Source organism: Gallus gallus, chromosome 18 (genome assembly GCF_016699485.2).
Source record: "Gallus gallus isolate bGalGal1 chromosome 18, bGalGal1.mat.broiler.GRCg7b, whole genome shotgun sequence".
Classification (NCBI taxonomy): Eukaryota; Metazoa; Chordata; class Aves; order Galliformes; family Phasianidae; genus Gallus; species Gallus gallus.
The window spans coordinates 4,823,367-4,843,663 of record NC_052549.1 but is presented as its reverse complement, the minus strand read 5'-3'; the positions used below and the strand labels follow the sequence as shown (position 1 = coordinate 4,843,663).

The 20,297-nt window shown below is 54.8% G+C and overlaps 1 protein-coding gene across 13 annotated transcripts in view; it reads left to right on the top strand.

Moving 5' to 3' along the window:
• The window catches only part of MGAT5B (alpha-1,6-mannosylglycoprotein 6-beta-N-acetylglucosaminyltransferase B), a 59,420-nt gene that overhangs the window by 2,092 nt on the left and 37,031 nt on the right, over positions 1–20,297 (top strand). For 10 of the 13 annotated variants that reach the window (XR_005840688.2, XR_005840686.2, XR_005840687.2 and 7 more), the window contains exons 1-2: positions 2,040–2,233; positions 13,145–13,257. Coding sequence is in view for 8 of the 13 variants with exons in the window: in XM_040649656.2 (XP_040505590.1) it covers positions 2,103–2,233; positions 13,145–13,257 (244 nt within the window). In the remaining 5 variants the exon portion in view is untranslated. Of the gene's footprint in view, positions 1–2,039; positions 2,234–9,258; positions 9,435–13,144; positions 13,258–20,297 lie in introns of those variants that run through there. The other 3 variants (XM_015295284.4, XM_015295283.4, XM_046902116.1) reach the window with 2 other exon arrangements.

Below are 20,297 nucleotides of genomic sequence, written 5' to 3'. Positions count from 1 at the left end.
CCCTACTGGCACACAAATGCACGTCAGACACCGTTGGATGGTTGCACCAATGAAATTCCATCTGTCCAAAGAAGAAGGAGTGAGCAAATCTGCTCAAGCCTCCTGTGGGGGGAAGGTGCTGAGTGTGTTCAAGCAGGGGGTGGATTTATATCTGCACATGCATTTTGCAGAAGCAGCTTTTCCCAGCGTTGTGGTTCATCTTGTTAATAAATCTCTTGTAACACCTCCCTGCTGCGGCCCTCCAGAAATCAGCTAACGAGGAGAAAGTCAAGATCAAAGATGAGCATCCTAATCCATTATCAGCACATGCCATCACACCCTCCATCTGCTAGCAGAGGGCCCTGCGAGCCGGCAGCACAGAGCCAGCACAGATGCTCGGCCACCACCGTGCCTTCACCGCCTCTTGTTTTGGGTTGGTGTCAGCTTGGATTAGTGGCACTGTGCTCTTGGAAGAGCCATGTAGAGCTGTATCATGCATGGATGGGCACGTGCTGCCTGGGGAGTTGGTGCTGGAGTCACCATCCCCTGAGGTATCCAAGGACTGTGATGAGTTCGGAGGGTATAGGCAGTGCTGGTGGTAGGAGGAGGGTTGGTCTGGCTGATCTTAGAGCTCTTTTCCAACCTTAATAACTCCATGAGAAGAGGAAAAATAACAGTGGGTAAAGGATGGTTTCATTTAGCAGCTCATTTTGATCAAGTAATTATTTCTTTAAAAGCCCTGGATTTGTTAAAAGTATCACAATTACTACTTTTTTTTTTTTAATTATGTCTACAGAATGAAGCGCTCGTTTAATTAGTAAACATTTGGCACGCCTTTAAATAGGTTTTTAATTACATTAAAGGGACGCTGTCAAGGTGTCTTTCATCATTTTTAATAGACCTGCAGTTTTATCCCCCCTCCCTGTGCTTGGGTGCCACACATTGGGCTCCAGACAAAAAACAAGCAATAATTTTAAGGAAGGAACCGTGTCCTTAGGAAACATTGAAAAAGGCTCATTTTTATCTGCTTGGAGGAGCCCCGTTGCAGTGGAGCAGCCCCATGTGCAGCTGTGGGGCTGGGACAGGAGGATACTCAGGCTTCACAGTGTGTGGGCAGCATCCTTACAGCCTTTAATCAAAGGCACTGTAGCGTTCAGGTGTTGTTCTGCATCCTGCAGAAGCCCAGGGAGCATCTGCCAGCCTCCAGGGCTCGGTGGCCTCGTGCAGAGGTGGCAATCCCAGTGGTAGGCGTCGTGTCCTGGCTACAGAGAGGTGCTCCATCCCTAAGCGCTGCTCATCACCCTTCATGCTTGGTGGCAGGTCTCAGCCAGGGGAGGTCATGCCCTGTGCTGAAACAACAGCTTTTCCCCCCGTAAATCAGCCTGTGCTGTTCACAACCCCTCCCTGCTGGAGCAGATGCTGCTCCTACAGCCTTACGGCTCGCAGCTGTCGCAGATAGCAGCTCTCCTAATAAATCACCAGTGCAGTGCTAACTGATAGTGATGCAAGCTCCCAGAGGAAGCCCGGTGCTGAGTCCCCAGGCTGATGCTTGCCTTTGCATCCCCAAGCTGCACGATGCTGCCCTATTCTTTAGGGCTAAGCCTGATGAATGCCAGCCCGCGAGGGGTATTGCTCTCTCCCTGCCCAGAGCTGGTGGGCTCACTGTGCCTGTGTGGTTGGTGAGTGATAAACGAGGCACTAAGCAGCACAACAAAGCATGGTTCAGCCTGCGTGTCTCCGTTGCCCCGCTGTGCCTCACTGGAGCTCGAGTTTCTGGCCTCCGTGCTTGGCAAGGCTCTGTAATTAAAACATATGCAATCACCGGAGGCGCAGACAGCCTGGCCTGGGTGAGCCTTTCCTGGCATGCCTCCAAAGGCAAAGAAATAAAAACTCAGTCCGGAGTGCGGTGGTGGGGAGGCAGTGCTGATGGTCCTCCTGGGGTGTGGGGCACAGGGATGGGGGAGCTGTGAGGAGCTCCAGTGTCCTAACCTGAACACCTGCTCTGCTGGCCAGCAGGACGTATCCTCCTCCAGCACAGCCTGAACACCTCCCCAAGTATTCCCTTCGTTCCTCTTTATCCTCAGCAGTCTTGGTGATCTCCTGGAAGGAGCACTGCACGTGGGATGATGGAGGAGCCATCTCCATCCCTGGAGCAGGGAGCCGTTCCACTCCTCTTCCCCCTTCTTGCAGAGGGAGCCATGCCACCTCCTTCCAGCTCCAGTTTCCAGGGATGCAGTGATGGAGACTGCAGCAGGTGAGGGTGCTGCCTCTGCTGCCCCAGAATCAGACAGCGTGGTGCTGGGAGGTGGTATGGTGCAGAGGGAATCTTGTCCACTTGCTCTGCTTGGCATCGCTGTGCTGGGCAGGGGGGATGGTGCTGCAGGACCCATGCCATACGTGGCTCCCTGCATGGGGCCATGCAGCCTGGTTTTGTAGGATCAGGTACCCCAGGAACATTGCCATCCCACTGCTGCTCCGTGCTGCAGGGAGGTGAGGTCCCTGAGGTGCAACCTGCACCCTTTGTGTCCCCACTCTTACGGCTGGAGATCTTTCTGGAAAGGAGTTGTGAACAAGCAGGATCACGGCTTTGCAAGGCTTCCATAAAGTATGAATGCATAATAACATTTGCATAAATAATTCAAGATAGTCAGCACGGGGGATATTTCCTCGGCAGTTTCACGTGGGCTCCTGCAGCTCAGTTGTCTCCGTGCTGGGCACGAGCAGCTCCCTGCATTTAGAACAGGCAAATCCTGGGCGTGCTGCATCTCCTGCTCCTCCTCAGCCTGCAAACCACTCTCCCTCCTGCCTTGCTGCTCCTTCCCCAAGCTCCCAGCGCTATTAGCACCTCTAATTACAGCTGCTTATTGATGTACTGCTGTTTGCCTGAGTGTGGCTGATGAAGGCAGAAAAGCCCTGAGCTGAAGTGAACCTGGGGATTGCTCGGAGAGGGGATTGGTGGCGCCATTTTCTAGGAGAGGATGGTGGATCACCTGTCTTCCTTTTACAACACCTTGGAGCCTGACTGGAGTCCCAGGAGTCCCATAGAAACCGAGACCTGAGCATGCTAGTTCTCCCAGGGTCTCTGCAGTGCCCAGTATGGGACCTGGGGCATTTTCCCCAGGGCAGCTGCCCATTTCTTGGGCATCTCTGGGAACATTCATTGGAGTGTCCTCTCTGTTCCAGCACAGCAGCAATGGGGTGTCTGGGAGGAAGTCCTAACGCTGTACTTCTTCCTCCGGGTGCCACCAACTGTTGCTTTTGTGTAGGTCCCCTCGTATTTGTGTCCAGAGAGTGCTGATGGGTTGATGGTTGGATTAGATGACCTTGGAGGTCTTTTCTGACCATTAATGATTCTATGAATTGCACCTCAGGTCAGGAGCGAGAGCTGAGCACTGAGCTGTGGGCATGGGACTGATCCCAACTGTGTCTCTCTGGGGTTGGGACCTTGGGGTGCTCATATCTCTGCAAAGCCATCAGAGCAGTGCTGACAGTTCCTTGGTGTGCTGAAGGGTAGGGATGGACATTGTGCCACGAGGACACATGTTGGGACACTGCATCCCACCAGCAGCACTGACACATGTGGATGTCCCTCCTGATCTCTCCTTGCTTTGGCTCTTGAGGCTTTCCCCAGCCCATGCATGGTGACGGCAGACATGGGAAGATGGCACCACTGGGCTTGGAGGGGATGGGGAGCCCAGAAAGTGCTGTTGGGAACACGATGGAGCTCCATGGAGCACAGCATCCCCAGCATTGCCTTCTCCCTGGGACAGGGAGGAGGGTGACGTGCTTCAGGAGAAGCATTTCCCTTCCCCCTCACCATCAGGTTTTATTAATTCCCCACGCAGTGAAGTCTCTATTAATAATGGTTGCAGGATCTGGCTGGTAAGCTGGGTAATGAGATTCTCTACCTGCTGTTCCTGCGCTGCTGTGATTACGTTCGGAGGGCCAAATTCTATGTGGATTAATTAAAATGAAAACAAAAGCGAAAAAGAGGAGTTTGCCTGAATTATTTACCAGCATTGAGGAGACAAAGCAGTAATTGCAAGAGTCTCGTTGCAGGTGTTGGGGGGCGAATCGAGGGCTGGCTGCTGCTCCTGTTGGGTGTTCATCAATCCTCGTGGATGCTGTGGGAGATGCTGCCTCAGCTCCTTCCAGCCCAGCCCTCGGGAGCTGCCCCATTGGCTTCAAAGGGATTGGGACCCCTTTTCATTGGGACATTGCATTGCCCATTGGCGCCGTGACACCATACCTGCTGACACCTGCAGCAGCTCAATGCCGTCGGCTTGTCTGTAGGAAAAGAGCAACGGAAAGAAAGAAAAATGAAAGGAAATGGTCCAAAAAATCCCACTTAATCATACACACTGTGATCAATATTAATTTATCTCCATATTAAAGTCCTGACTCCTGCCGAGGAGAAACAAGCGGAGCTGCCCGTTGGAGTTAATCTTTAAAGCCCATAAAGATTTAGGACAGCGTAATCGCTCCCGGATTTGATACTTTATGGCCGTCCACACTTCCAGTTTTTAACCCAACGGCCTCCATCCTGTTCAACAGGAGCGACTCAACACGAGGAGCAAAGCAGCACAAAGCCCTCCCGCGTGGCGTGGCCAAGCACGGAGAGCAGAGCAATGGGGCGGATGGTTATGAGCTCCGGTGGTCAGCAGCAAGGCAAAGCCGCCTGGAGCTCCCCATTGCACGTTGTCTGCTGCATTTCTCTCTGAGTTTCCTATTCATCTGAATTTTCTTCTATTTTTTTTTTTTTTCCCCTGGGTCTCTACTAATAGAAATGGCTTTGTTGTTAAACTCAATTTCACTCTTGACTGGATTGAAATATGCTTATTTCCCTTCTAAAATCATCGTCATAAAAATCTAGAATGATCTCCTCTCGTTGTACGTGAAAAGGGAACATTTTTCTTCATGCAGGTTTTTGGTGTCTGAGGGTTTATAGGTTTGTTTTTATCACTGTGTGATGCCAGCCCATAGCTCGGGGCTTCCCCATTGCTGCTTCATGATCCGGATTGGTCAGCGGATGATTTGCTGGGTGATTCTGGATGCCCTTTGGTGGGGATGGGGCTCCCCGTTGCTCTGAATGGCCATTTCTCTGCACGGCCCCTGGGGTGCAGCAGGGCTCGGGGCTGTGTGGGTTTGCAGGGGGAAATGCAGCAGGAGTGCAGGGTGTGCTGCAGTCAGGGCACCCAGGGGCCCCAGCATGGGTTGAGCTCTGTCTCTTCTGCCTCTTGCTTCCAAAACGGGAGAGCAGAGAGCCCTGCTTGGAGCTGCTGGGTCCTGCTGGGGCTTCATTAGGAGAGAGAAATCAGGGTGTGGGATGGTTTGTGTGACGGGGAATGGAGATATGTGGCTCCCACCTGCGGGCTGAGCCTCAACCAAGCTCACCCAAAGGAGGATGCCTTCTTCCCCCGGGGATGGGGCTCAGCATCTTCCTCCCCTTCACACACCTCCAGCTGGGGTCTGCCCGGAGCTGCCGTGGCTGTGAGGTGTCCCTCCTGGCTGTCTTGGGGGGGGAATGTGGCTCCAGCAGTGCTCTGCAGTGATGAGGGAGCACCTCGGGGCTCCACTGTGCACCTCCCTCTCTAATTTGTAATGGCTGCTTTTGTTTCCCCTGGGCATCTTCCTTTGCTGCAGAGCAATCAGGGAGTGACTGCTGGTGGGAGCCTTCCTTTCACCTTTGGTTTTTATTTTTTCCCTTGCTTAAGCCGGAGTCAACGCTGTTTGTAATTAACACCATAAGAAAAATACACTAATTCCCTTCTCCAAGAGGAATAAGGGAAATTCAGCTTCCCTTCTGCTCTCAAAACACATAGTCCTGTGGGGATCTAAGAAGCCATCCTTCGCTGTTTTCCTGAGCTCTGAGTGCATTAGCATCTAATGGAAGGGAAGGGCTGTGCTGATGGGCAGGCAAGGGTGGGAGCATTCCAAATTCCCCATGCAGGGCCGTGCTGAGGTTACCTGGTGCTGATGGGAGCTGTGGGATGCTGTGCTTTGTGCTGACCGGGCTGTGTGTCCCCGGTTGGGTGCTGGGGTGGATGTCCCATTGGCATAGACCCTCCCTGACTGTCATTCTTTCAGCAGCTTGGGGACCTGGGCATGCAGTGGGGCCTCAGGCTCCCCAGGAGCTGTGTTTTCCCCATCCTCAGACTTCCCTTAAGACAGAGGCGTAGTGCAGTAATTGAGGCTGAGCCAGTGATGGAGCGGAGTTGTTAGAGACCAATGAGGAGGGCCTCATCCCCATCCACATCGCCTGAGGGGGACGGGGGAGTTACTGTGCTAAGTGATCTTATCAGCCAGAGCTTTTGGACACTGCAGCTCCTGCAATCAAATTATATTCCCTATCTCAAGGGCAAAATTGTGCATGGGGAGAACTTGAGACAAGTGGCTTGTCACCACGTATTACAGCTCGGTGGCTCGCTGTGATCCTCCTCCAATGCAATCATTCTTTCTCCGTCAGGACCCAATGCTTTGGGGACAAGAAACGTGGGCAGGGGCCGAGCCCTGGGGTGCTAATCATAGAATCATGGGATGGTTGGAGTTGGAATGGACCCCAAAGGCCATCTGGTGCCACCCCTGCACTGAGCAGGGACACCCACAGCTCCATTGGTGCTCACAGCCCATCCCCTGAGCTCGGCTGTGTGCAGGGATGGGGCACCACCGCCTCTCTGGGCGCCCTATTGGAGGGCTGCAGGGCTGGAGCAGAAAGTCCACGGCTGCTGAATTGGTCCTCTCCTTTCCCTGCTGCTGCCCGATTCATACGATTCCAAATAATAACAAACATACACGTGTATGTGTACATAGAACTTCAGCATATTGATTTTTGGGGGCCACTGCTCCTCAGCCTCCGTAGGAGATGATTCACTGCATTATTACCATTCTGGGGTTTTAGATTTATCACTCCGAGCAGACAGCAGGCTGTGGTTAATTAAGCTTTTGTTTCAGGCAGCAGCAGAGGGAAGGGACGGGCGGCTGCTGTGCTGCTCCTCAGGGACGAGGGTGCCACATTCCCAGCATGGGGACACATCCTGCACCAGCAGGGATGGCTCTGGCTGGGCTGTGGCCGTGTCACATCCAAAGGGCTCTTGGAGGTGCGAGGATATCAAGTGCAAGATTTGCATGCTCCCTTGAGCTGAACGGGCTTTGTGTCCCCTGGCCACTGTTGTAAATGCACTTTCTCCCTTGCACCCTGCTGGGCTGTGTGTGTGGGCAATGCCTTTCCTCCTGCCTGAGCAGTCCTCCCAGCACAGCCTTGCTCAGTGCCCTGCAGGGTGAGGCACGTCTGCGCAAGCAGAGCAGCAGGCTCTGTGCCCTCCCACTGCACCTGCAGCTTGGGGTTCCCCCCTAATCACTGCACTGATGGGGTTTTGCACGTTGTTAACGAGGTTGATACAACGTCGTGCTCCCATGCAGGGTAATGGACAGCTGCCATTTAACTCACTGGCTGGAGCCAGAATAAAAGCTTGGTACACAGAGATTGCAGGACCAGACTTCTGCAGTTCATTCTGCTTTGCCTGCAGCCCTCACAGTCCCCTGCTCTGCACCTTTGGGGTGGGATGCTGCTTTCCTCGCAGCCACTCCCTGCACACAGGAGGCACTGATTTGGCTGCTCTATTGACTGCTTCACGATGTGTGTTTCTGGGCATTAGGAAGGTCCAGTGCCAACATGCTGAGCTGGGCTCTGAGCTGAAGGCCCTGCTGGAGCAGCACTCTGGTGCTGATTGAGGGTAATGTGGGTTTGTCAGGTGTTTTCACAGCTCGGATTAGAAGCAAAAGCCTCCTGCTGGGGGATGGAAGGGGTGGAAAAGGAGATGGGGCAGCAGGACCCCCTGACAGTGCTCTGCTCCTTTCCTCCTTCCCCTAAGGCCAGGTTAGGAAAACCAGATGCTTCTCCAGCTTAAGAGAAGATGAGATGCACCCAACTCAATTATACGTATTTGTGCACCCAACCAGAGCTGCAATATCTGTTCCCACGGGATGCCCACAAGAATGGCTTTGGGGTGTCCTTGTTGGGGTGTTGCAGAGCTGTGCAGGGCTGACTGTCCCTTGGCAGGGCTGCCTGCTGCCCCGATCCCCTCCTTCTGCAGATATGCATCACATCCCTCAGCCCAGCATCACCCAGCTCAGCACGTGCGGCTCTTTCCCTGTCCACAAAAGAAAGCATGGATGAGCACTAAAAATCCTTTTGTATTTACAGCACTGCCAGGCAGGCTTGGGTGGCTGTTTTTTTTCCCCTCTCTCCTCACTTCTCCTCAGCAGAAAAGTGCTGTTTCATGGAGAATTTCCAGCTGTCTTCTGTCTGTGAGCTCGCCGTGCCTGCTGCTGGTGCAGCATTCGCTACCTGGAGCGCTGCTGACTTAAATCAACCCCGATGTAGGTCATCAGGTAGGATGGCATCGCCACCCCTGATGCAGGAGTCAGTGCCCTGGGCCCGTGCTGCTGGGGGCTGGAGATGGGCACCCACAGGCTCTGTGTGCATCCCTTAATCCCGAAGTGCTTTTTGTGCTCGTCACCTTTGTCCCCTCCCCGCTGCATGAGCTGGGAGGACCTTTGCTGAGCTCAGCAGTCGCTTCTCCCACCTCAGCTCCCGTGGCCTTTCTTTGTCTGCGCAGGATGCTGCCCTGCCTCAGCCCGGCTGCTTGGGGCTGCACGGGGAGGCTGCATTGTGGGATATCACTGTGAGCCCCCAGAATGAAAGCATCTCGATGGGGCAGCACAGCCCCAGGGTGATGCTGTCGGAGGGCGACTCCAGACAGCCCTCTTCCTCAGGAATGGGGCTCACCTGCCTCCTTGTAACCCCGAAATCAGACAGCGCCCAGCTCCAGCCTGGCTGCGGGGTGACGCTGCTGCCCGCACCGCTGTGCTCCCCACCCCTGGGGCTGCCATCTGCCACCTGGAGGGACACTCATCCTTCCCCCCGCCCCGCAAAACCGTGCTCCCACCCTCCACGACCCCCCACCCCCCTCCGCTCCCTGCCCGAAGCCACAGTGCCGCCTCAATTCGGGCTAAGGCGTTGAAAAAGAAAGAAACGTATAAAGAAATACCTAAATAAATATCCTTCTCTCCCCCTCCCCCCGAAACCCATCCGAACAGCCGCTAGATGGCACGCCGTGCCCGCGCACCTTGCGCGGCTCGGGGCGGAGCGGCGCGGGGCGGAGCGCGGAGCTGCCCGCGGGGCTGCGCGGAGCGGAGCGGCCCCGGGATGGGCAGCGGGTAGGGCGGGCGCCTGGGGGTGGGGGGCGGTGGCGGCGGATGCTCCGCGCCCCGCACCGCGCCCCGCACCGCGCCATGCGGCCCCGCTGAGCCCCGCTCGCTGCCGCGGCGCCGGGTGGGGGGTGCGGGGGCCGCCCCCATCCCCGCTGGCCCCCTCAACTTTGAACGATGATCACAGTCAACGCGGATGGCAAGATAATGGTCAGGAGATGTCTCGTCACCTTGAGACCCTTTAGGTAAAGTTGAGGTTTTGTTCTCCTCCTCGGTTCTTCCACACCTTGCTTACCCCGCCGGGATAGAAAGCGGGTTTGGTTTTAATTGATTATTATTATTTTTGATTCTTATTTTTATTTTGCCTTGCATGCGGGTTGGCCCCAGATGGAGACGTCGGGAGCCCAAGCAAGTTTGCGGGCAGGTCGGCGCTGGCTGCCCGTCACGGCGATACCTTCGGGGGGGTTCGTTGCGGGGCTCCGCGTGGCTCTGCTCACCTTCCCCGGCGATGTCGGTGCTCGCGGAGGTGTTGGTTCCTCCGGATTAAATCCACGGCTGCTGCTGGAGATGTGGAATCCCACACCTGAGGCGGAGGCAGGGCTGGGGCTGCTGGCCACGGCAGCACGGCTCGGTCCTCTTATTGCTTTAGATTTTAGATTTATTTTGATTATTATCGTTTAACATTTGATGCCTCCGTGCCTTGGCTCTCCCCCTCCATCCCTTGCTCTCCATCCCTATCGCACCGGAGATTCGCTTTGTTGCTCGCAGACCTGAGCCACATGGGAGGCGCCGGTAATTGCTCGGTCTTTTTCTAAGGGAATGGGATCGAAAAGACCGCGGGAGGGGAAGCTGTGTGTGTGTGTGTATGTGGGGGGGATGGCACAGTGTGGTGCGGGGTGAGCCCGGGATCGGCAGAGGGATCTGACCGCTGCCTTTTCGCTCAGCCCCCGCAGCAGGTTGTGTGGACGGGGCTGTGCTTGCGCCGTTTGCTTGCGCTCGTGTTTGGAGACGTATGGCTCCGCACCGCCTGCCCTGAGCCCTTCTCGGGGCCGGATTCCTCGGCAGCACCCCGGGGAGCCGTTGGGACACGGCCAAGGTCACGGCGGGGAGTGGGGGGTCCCCGTGGCTCTGAGCACGGGGGCAGAGCGAGGAGAGGGGCAGAGCTTCGGGGCTGGGAGTGTGCAACCGTGGGAGGTGGGAAGGACACGTGCAGCCCTTTAGCAGCGGCTGTTTGCATCCCCAGGTGAGTCTGAAGTCCTCAGGTGGAAGTGATCGGCTGAGCATCCCTGCCCCCATACCCAACGCTGTGAGCATTGGTCCTGGGGCAGAGGAACCCTGGTGTGCAGAGCACAGCACCTGCATGGCCCCATCTGCGTGCCCTGGGCTGTCTTACGCTCTCCAACCAGCGCAGCCCAGTAAGATGTACTGCCGTGGTGGCAGCCGGGACAGGTCCTGTAATTCGGGTGCTTGTTTCTGGCTGCTCAGCACAGAGACCCGTAGCGCAATCCCTGCTCAGCGTGGGCTCCTGGCAGCGGTGCCATCAGCGAACAGCGAGCAGGAAACCTGACCCTTTGCACCAAAACACGTCGTTAATCACACTCCAGACACGCTTAGCAAAGCGATGCAAAAAGCTCCGAGCTGTGAAAGAAGTGCCTGCAGCAGCAAGTGGGAAAGGGGAGAGAGCAAGCGAGGCTGTGAGCAGGCTGTGGGGCTGCGTAGGGATGGCTCTCACTTTGGTCTCAGCAGCACCGCCTGTTTGCTTTGGGGCAGCGCTGGATTTGGGCATGGATTTCACATGGGTTTGGGAGAGGGTGGGTGTGCAGGAGGACCTGGCAGCACAACCCACGCAGTTGGAGCACGGTGGTGATGAATTGGAGGTGACGTTGGTGGCAGGCAAAGGCGGTGCGTGGGATAGGTGCTATTTGGCCATTGGAGCACTGTGGCATTCAGCAAATGAGACTTAATTTGGGGAACGGAAGTCCCAGCCCATCCATTGGGCAACATGGAAGATCTGAGCCCTTAATATACCTCCTTAGTGATATTCATTTTCTGGACAAAGGGATTTCTACCCGTTAAGGCAGAGGAGCTGTGCTGCCTGGTGCACTGCTGGGCTGGGTCTGCTTCTGTCCTAGGAACGTTAATTCAGTTAGGATCTGATCCCTCTTCTTGCATCTCCCCACTGTCTCCATAATCCAATCAAAATCAAGCAGATTTTGTCTCCTAACGAGATGCTGGAGCACGGATCTCCCAGTCTTTCTCTTCCTCTCTTTCTTCCCAGCCTTTAACCACCACTCCTTGCCAGGTTATAACCATGAATATTAAAATGCACAAACGAGATCTTGGGTAATGATGGAGATGGTGTCAACAGGGTGAGAACGGAGAGTGGGATCAGCTGTGAGGATTTAAGCAGCCACCCCCTGGCTGATGAATGCTTCAATGAGTGCCCTGGAGAAGGGGCAGTGGGTGGGCTGTGCCCAGGGAGGACCTCACTCATGGCCGGGCTTTGCTCTCCTCCATTGGCTCTTGCAGACCCAATGGAGCTGGGTGTTGGGCAGCATAACGGGGATGGGGACTGGGATGTGCTCAGGGTCCCCAAATCTCCCCCTCCCTAAGCAGACTGTGGGACTCCCATTGCTTTTGGGGTTGCTCAGCCACCTCCACAACCACCTCCCTGCCTGAGCTGAGCCATAACACCCCTGTAAACCCATCTGCAAGGTCTGATTCAGAGGGGTTGAGGTCCATGGTGATCCCCACGACTTCACCAGTATCTGCCATGGGTGAGCTGTTGGGAATGCAGGTCTGGATGAGCCAAGTGCTTGGTTAAACCACTTCCCATCCCCTGGGGGAGGCTCATTTGGAAACGAGTTTCCTGGAGTGTCTACATGGAGATTTTAGGCAGTTCTACCTCTCTTGGAGGGATCAGCTCTCCCTGTGTGTGGCTGCGGGTCTCCAAAGGGGATTGGGAGCACTGCTGGGGGCATTCAGCATCAGAGGCTGCAGGACCACGGCCTCTGCTCCCCATGGCCAGGGAACGGGGACCAGCAATGCCACACACTGTGCAGGGCAGCAGCTGCTCTGCCAGGGCCAGCATGTGGATGCTGTAAGGCAGGGAGCTGTGTTACCTCCAAAGATAGATGTGGTGCTGGGTGGCAGTGCTGGGTTTTGTGCCACTCCTGTGCCCTGCAGATGATGTTGTTAGCTTGAAACAGGAGATGCTGCATCCTCTTCTTGGTGGGCTGCTTCCCTTTGGGCCAGAGGTGCCGAGAGGCAGATGTGCCAGTGAACACCTGGATGGGGCCATCAGCTCCCCATGGCTGTGGGATGTGGTTGGTTGAAGATAAACCCTTTCATCAAAAACTAATTTTGTCTCTTGGAGAAGAGGCTGTGCTGCTGCCATGTCTGTTCAGAGGGCTCTCTGATGGGCAGAGAGAGGACTCCCATGGGATGGGACCACCTGGGCTGGGCTCTGGGCTCTTCTCCTTGCTGGCCCTGAGCACAGCATGTGTTCTCCTTGAACACCCGTCCCCAAAGGGACACGTTCATGCAGGTCCCCAAAGCTGGACGCAATGGAATCATCAGCAGCTTGGTTATGGACGGAACAAAAAGGTGTTGCTTTCCTTTTTTATCATTATTATTGGTTTTATTTTATGTTTTTTTTGCTCCTGTGAGAGAAGAGGAAGGCACAAGGTCTCTCTTTTCCCTGGGATCTCTTAGAAGGAAAATGAGTGTTGTTTGCTGGGTGGTTCCTGCAGCCTGCTCAGGCTGAGCTTTCCCACCCAGACCCTGCAAGCGGATCACAGTGACTTCAGAAGGTGTTTTGGGGTGAAACACACCATTTTGCTGCCAGGAGTTGGGCAGGAGCATCTTGGGGCTCCTCCCATTCAATAAGGCCATGGTTGGAGGTAAGAGGCAGCTCCGCATCCCCCCCCTTACGGCTTTTCTTTCCTCCCCGCAGGATATTTGTGCTGGGCATTGGATTTTTCACTCTGTGCTTCTTAATGACGTCACTGGGAGGGCAGTTCTCAGCCAAGCGCCTGGGGGATTCGCCCTTCACCATCCGAACTGAAGGTAAGCACCTCTCCATGGCCTCGCAGCCCACCCGTGGTCCAGCTAAGCTGGGGATGCAGAACGTCCCACCCCGAGGGATATATTGCTGCAGAGCTGAGCGTGGCACAGACCGTGCTGTCAGCAGCAGCCAAGGCTTCCAGAAACCTGCCCAAGTCCCCGGGTCCATCCCAAAGGGCTCTATGAAGCTGGGGAAAAACGATAGCAAAAGGCCAACGTCCCCTTTCTGGATGCCACGGTGGGATAACTTTTCCCATCCTTATTCCAGTCATCTATTAAACCCACATCTGAGTCCACTGCCTCCTGCCCTTGGTGTCTTTGCATTCACCAGCACAGTTCTGGGGCTGGATCTCATTTCTTTTCCTAATTTCTCGAGCCCCTCTAGTCTGTAGCACTGGCTAAGGCAGGCACTGCTATGTTGGTAAGCTCAGAAATTCAGAGTAAATCCATTTTTTTTAGTCCATTAGATGGATTTTCAGAATGACTTATTGCTTCCAGATGAATTGCTGCAGATTTGGCCGCTGCTGTGTCTCTTGTTTGGGAAGACTTGGTCTGCTTGTTGTCTAACACAGCATCTAACGCAGGGACAGGAGGGGCTCATCCTATGTGGGGAGCGAGAAACCCCAAAGGGAAAGCAGGACCCAGACCTCAGGGTGTGCACAGGGCTGACTTTGGGTGGGAGCCGTGTGATGTCTCTACCAAGTGTTGTCTGAGAGGTGGTGGCTCCGGGATGGGCAGGAAAACAGATCACCCACCTCCCAAAACTGGGAGGGATGGTGCACGTTGACCAACCTCACCAATGCCACTGGGAAAAATGGGGATTGAAGGCCGGTGAGGTGGGGAAGGTCCGTGTAAAGCACATGCTGGTGCCAGGGTTGGAGCTCCAGCTGTGCTGTGCTTGGGGCAGACCTTGATCCCCCCCAGGCCCCGTGGAGGGACACTGAGCTGTGCCAGGGGAGCACTGAGCACCTGTAGGACGGGGTGAGGGGAACACGGATGGGTTCGCTGCTTCTTAGTGCTGTGACTTCTCCGTAGATCAATTTGAATAACAAACGGGCATTTAATTAACATGTGTTATGGATCCCAAGGAAACCCAAGAAATATCACTGGCTGTTATCATTGCTGTTAAGTGCACGGTGCTGGTCTGAAGACGAGCTCAAAGGAGCAGGTTAATTTGGCCGGGCTGATTAGCTGCTAATGTCAGTAATTGTGGAAAGAGGGCCGGCATTTATGTGGAGCTGTATGGGCTCAGGACTGCAGGGTGCAGAGGCATCGTTGGGTGGGTTTGGATGTGTGTGCTGTGGGACAGGCTCTGAGCGTGCAAGGTCCTCTGTGTGCTGTCTGAGCAAGGGGCTCATTGATGCATTGGGTTTAATGGCTCCCTTTGAGCATCGTTCATTATTAACTAATTAATTTTTCAGTGCAAGCTGGCAGCATCCTTTCCCATCTGCTCTGGGTGTGAGCTGCCTCACTAATGCAGCAGGTGCAGTTTGGGGCCAGCGGGGCTCTGCTCGCGGGGTTCTCCCTGCACACCTCCTTGCCTTGGAGCTGCGGTGTCCTCACCTCCATGCCTCCCACCAGGTGCACGTGGGGCTGCCAGCACTGTGCTGCCAGGTGCCCAGCACCTGCAGGTAGTCCTCAAGGGTGAACTCCTGTTGGCCGTGGATAAGCGCTGACCATTCATTACGGTGCTGGTTTCAAAGCCACACTGGGGCTATTCTTGCTTCCCCTGACCCTCGGGTGCTGCAATCCCAATGTGCCCGACGTGCATTTACCCAAACTGTGCTCTGAGGAGAGCTTATGGAAATGCCACAGCCTTGCCCAGAGCTTTCTCAGCATCTGAGCCGCGCGGGCAGCCAATCAAAACCAAAATGAAGATGGATAGAAGGCAGGAGCATGAAAAGGAGAAATGGATAATGTCACAGCCTGGAAGTTAATCCCGTTTTTAATTTTATTTCTATATGTGAATCTCCTCCTAGGAGACTCTCCAGCCCAATCTCTGTGCGTGTGCCAGAAATCATTGCTCAGATGGGTTCTCTGCTCGGTGATTCGAGGCAGTGGAGGCTTTGCGTCCTAAAGATAAATAAGAACCTCGAGGAATGTGTGGTATTTTATCCTCATCCTGCTGCCAAACAAACACAGACTGAGGTTGCTTTGTTTTGATGTGGTCACCGGGAGAATTTGTTCTGCAAGCAAAGATCTGGATTGGCAAAAGGCATCTCCCATGTGGGAGATGCACTGGGAGCAGATCTACACTTGAGAGGTTCAGCTGTCTGTGCTCTCACCACACCCCCTCTTTCACATTTAAAGTGTTTTTATTCCTCCCAGACACGGATTGTTTTAGTGCTGGGTAGGGCTGGTTTGGGACAGGGCAACGATCTTGGGAAAGCACTGAAATCTTTAATGGGGAGCAGGAAACAGAGAGCATCCCTGCGGGGCTGCTGCCCCATCCCAGGTTGGAGGGAGATGTTTGGGGGTCTGGCCTCCTGGGGGCTGCAGGGTAGGGATCCAGATGGGATGCTGAGCAGCCCATGGGCAGGGTCAGTGGGGTTGTGATGCACACAGGTGCATGGCAGTGTTACTGTTCCGAGCTGCCAGATGGCTCTGGTTTGTTGCGATGGGACAAAGGGCTCGGGAGAAGTCCTGCAGCTGACACAGCTTGTGCTGGAAGTGGCACTGACCACCACCTGGCAGAAATCCTGCCCTGCTCTCCCCAGAGCGATTCTCGCTGTGTTGTGCTGCGCCTCTCCTGTGGCTGTTCCTTGCTCCGATTCCCGGAGTCTCACCTGCTTAAAGCAATTTCTTCCACTGATGAGCACAGAAGTGGAGAGAGGGATTGTCTGGGGCTGCACAGCACAGCCGAGTCCTTCGGCGTTTGTGGTTTCTCCCTCTTGGGAGAAGGGATTCTCGTGGAGGGGGCAGAGGAGGGGGAGCTGAGCTGCAAAAGATAATGCTGAAGGTTGTTCGGGGCTTTGTAGGGCATCTTTGCTGTTCCAAAGTCACAGCACCATGAAACGCCGGGATCTCATGTTAGTTCAGTGCCTTCAATGGCTCCCTGAGGAGCGGAGCAAAGAGGCCAAACGGAAATGTGAGAGCCAACACGCTCCCCTCAGAGGGGCCCTTTGCTCTCACTCCCGCTTCTGCTGCCTTTCCGTCTGCTGCGGTGCATCCCAGCTGGGTTCGTGTGGCCACACAGCGTCGTTTGTTCTCACGGCAGATGCAGAAAGGTCAAGCTCAGCATCACTAATGATCAGAGAGAGCTGGAGTACCTGCGCCGTGCTGCCCTGCAGTTGGCTGTGCTCAGGAGGAGGAGGAGGAGAGGAAGGTCTGTGCGTGGCCCTGACCCTCTGCACACGGTTATGGTGGGGGAGGACAGCCGAGAGGGGACGGCTCAGCTCTGTTGAGACGTAGAGAAACACAGATGTGTCTGTCCTGGCATCCTCCCATCTGTTGTGTTATCCCTCCGTCTTGGGGAGAGTAACTTCTGCTCTCACCCTTTCAGGCAGAAATGCAGTTCATTTGGCAGGAGCTTGGCTTGGGACCAGCAAAATACTCTGAAGTGGCTTTGCCAGCCCATTGTATGCAACCTGTCCAGGTCTCTGGCTGGAGAGCATCCTGGGAGCAAGTGCCCGGGCTGCTCCTCTGGGGATGTGACATGTGGCTGTGTGGTTCAGGGCGCTCATGCTCCCTTTGCCCTCAAGAAGCCATGTAAGTTATGCCTCCGTCTCATTGCCTTAATGCATGCTGAAGGCAGCAGGAGAACCGGTTGCGAAGCCTTGTGTAAGCCCATAGCAATGACAGGGCACACCGCAGAGTGCGGGACGGAGCCGGGCAGGTTCAGTTGTGCAAACCTGGCTGTAATTACTGCCAGCTCCATTCCGAGCGAGCTGCGATTCTCTGCAGGGCTGTTTTTGTTGTGTTGGATGTTGTTGATGCCGTTTGCTGAGCAGCGCCGTGGCTGTAAGTGCCTTGTCAGGATGTGCTGCTGGAGCGCCAGCGTCTCACCCAGGCGGCACGAGGTGACGGGGACAGCACCGCTGTCACAGCACCGTGACCTGCATTCAGATGTTCCTTACGCAGAGCTCCCTCGAAAGGCAGCAGGAGACTTTCCCATCTGACATCCCCCAGAGCAGCGTGGCTGTGGCTGGCCAGCTCCCCATGGTGGGTGCTGTTGACACCAAGGCTGCTAAGTGGCACGTGTCCCCAGTGGGTCCCGCATGTCCCTTCAGCTTAGTTTTTCTGCCTGGGCTTTGTGTCCCACCAGCCCCGCTTCCTGCCGCTCCCAACAGATGCTCGGATGCTCCAGGGGCTCTTTGAAGCAGCTCCATGAGGCAGCAGGAATCACTTACACTGCTCTTGCTGCTGAGTATGGGGAGGCTTCATTAGTTGTTGGTTAAAGTGGTGCTGCCGGGTGTGGGTGCTGCTGGCTGTGCTGCTGCAGGCACCAGGAGAAGTGGTGTTGGGTTAAAAGCATGTCCTCTGCATGCAGTGTCCCCATGGGCACTGCCCTGCAGCAGCCAAGGGGCTCGATGCTGTTCTCCTGTGGCCACAACCTGCTGGGTGCTTTGGCCTTGGAGCAGCCCCCATCCATTCAATGAGTGCGTGCACTGCGCAGGTCCCCACATCGCTTCTGCAAAGGGATTTTAAAGTGGAGCTGTAAAACTTTACAGCTCTGACTAAATTGCTCTTCCAGGCAGGGAAATGTGTGCCATGGAAATAGGGAAATGAGGACATCCAGCTGCTTTGGTTGGGGTGGGAGCAACGGTTTGAGTGGAGCACTGCAGCCCCTCCTGCCCCATCCCAGCAGTGTCAGGGTGCAGCGCCCTGCTGGCCCCCACCGCTCCGTTATCTCCATCAGCAGTGGCTTCCAGGGGATGATTAAATCAATTAATTGATTTTCCATCGCTTGCAAGGAACTCAAACGGCATTTCCATCAACCTCTGATGAGCAAACAACCCACCATGGCCGGGAGGAATGTTAATGGCAATCTGGGCTCTTATTACCCCTTTCACGCTTAAATCAAAATTCATCCCGCACCTGGGAGCAGTGGGTACTTGAGGAAATAAAACACAGTGGGAAGCAGAGCAGCCTCTGAAAGTGATTTTTCCCCACCAGGGTCCTAGCTGCAAAGCCAGGGTCCAGATTTGCTCTCCGCATCCTCATTTTCCCTGCTGTGTGTCACTTGGGGCAGCACTTCTGGGCTGTCCCTGATGCCCTCAGGTCTCTGTCCCTTGGGATGTATGTGTAGGGAAAAGGTAATAAAAGTGGGTGGCGGTGGGGCAGCTCTGAGCTCTGTCGCAGCAATGTCTCCTGTCTATGAATGTTTGTACTGCTCAGCTTCCTGCCCTTTCTTATTTGTACAGAAATATGGAGCACAGAAATGCACATAACGCTGGGCTTCAGTGACACATTTCTGTGCAGTCATGTTGGGGGACAGAGGTGACCGGGTGGCAGCACCCGGCCCTGCCAGAGTGTGCATTCCCAGTGCTGTGCAGTTAGTGCTGATTGCACCACAGCAGGCAAAGGGATGGAAGAATCCAAGGGGGTAAATTGTGTGCTGCCCAGCCAATATCATCTCCTTCATCGGCCCTCCCCCACTGACTGAAGGCTGCTTAATTAGCTGATTATGGGGCAGCCAGTTCCCCGCTGACTGCTGGCAGGAGCAAGACTGCTGAACTCTGTCGTTGACATGAATGCTGTTGTGTGGCTCCTCGTGCTTTTCACAGTGGCTGAACTGGTCTATGTTTTCCTCTGCATAGTTTAGGTGATGTCAGTGGGTTTGCAGATGGCAGCAATTTCTTGGTGTGCCCATGCTGGTGACTCAAGGGGTCTGGCCAGGGTGAGTGACGAAGGGATGGCAGAATGGTTGGTTTGAAAGGGTCCTTACATCCCACCCAGTTCTAACCCCTGCTGTGGGCAGAGCCACCTTCCATAGATCAGGCTGTCCAAAGTGCATCCAACCTGGCCTCAGGCATCTCTAGGGATGGGGCACCCACAGCCTCTCTGGGCAACAGTGCCGGGGCCTTGCTGTGATATATTCCTCATATGTACTCTGAATCCCCCCACCTTTAGTTTAAAGCTATTACCCCGTGTCCTGTTGCTATGCTCTCTGATAAAGAGTATCCTTCTCTAAACACTAGACTAGGTGATCTTTAAGTTCCCTTCTAGCCTAAACCTTTCTATGACAACGTCCCTCCCTAGGGCTGCAGACCAGGGGTGGCTCATGTCTGCCCTGGAGCTCAACTAATGCCAGCGAGTGCGGAATTTCTGTGCTGTGATTGTAATGGATTACGCGCCAGGGCTAGCAGGAGCCCTTGGCAAGTTGTTTTGCTCTTTTAATCTGCTTGAACCAAAATCAATAGCTTGGGTAAATAGAGGTGTGCGGCGGGTTGGTGCTTTCAGATCAGCACCAGGGCCAGTGCCCGTCCCGGCGCAGCGCGGATCGCCTCAGCGCATCTCCACCCCTGCGGCCCTTGGGATGGTGCGAAGCTGAAGGCTGGGCTCTGCTGAGCAGCCCGGGGAGCAGCTGCTCCTTCCCGCAATCCACCTTGTCCTTTTGAGGAGCTTAAGTAGCCTCCGGTTGTCCTTTAAAGGAGAGAAACAAAGCTGAGCAAATGATGCTTTAGATTGAAATTAATTCAGCTGGTATTTTCGGTGGATGTAAGTAATATCTCAGCATCGCTGAGCAAATTCCCTGCTTGTAGCAGAGCGTTCAGCTGTAGTGAGACAGCCAGGCAGGGATGTGACTTATGTCTGAGAAGGAGGGAAACAAATCCACAACAAATCAGCCATGTTACCAACACCAAGGATGCACCGCCAAATTGCCTTCTCAATGCCAAGGGATGCCTTCACAGCAGGGAGATGGGCTCAGATGTGCCTCAGTTTCCCCGGCACGGCTGGGAGAGGACCCACCCGCATCTCAACACGTTGGCTGTTCCATCAGTTCTGCAGAGAAACACTTTTTTCTTCCCTCCACATCCCAACACGTCGGCTGTTGACTGTTCCACCGCTTCTGCAGAGAAACTCTTTCTTCTTCCAATAGC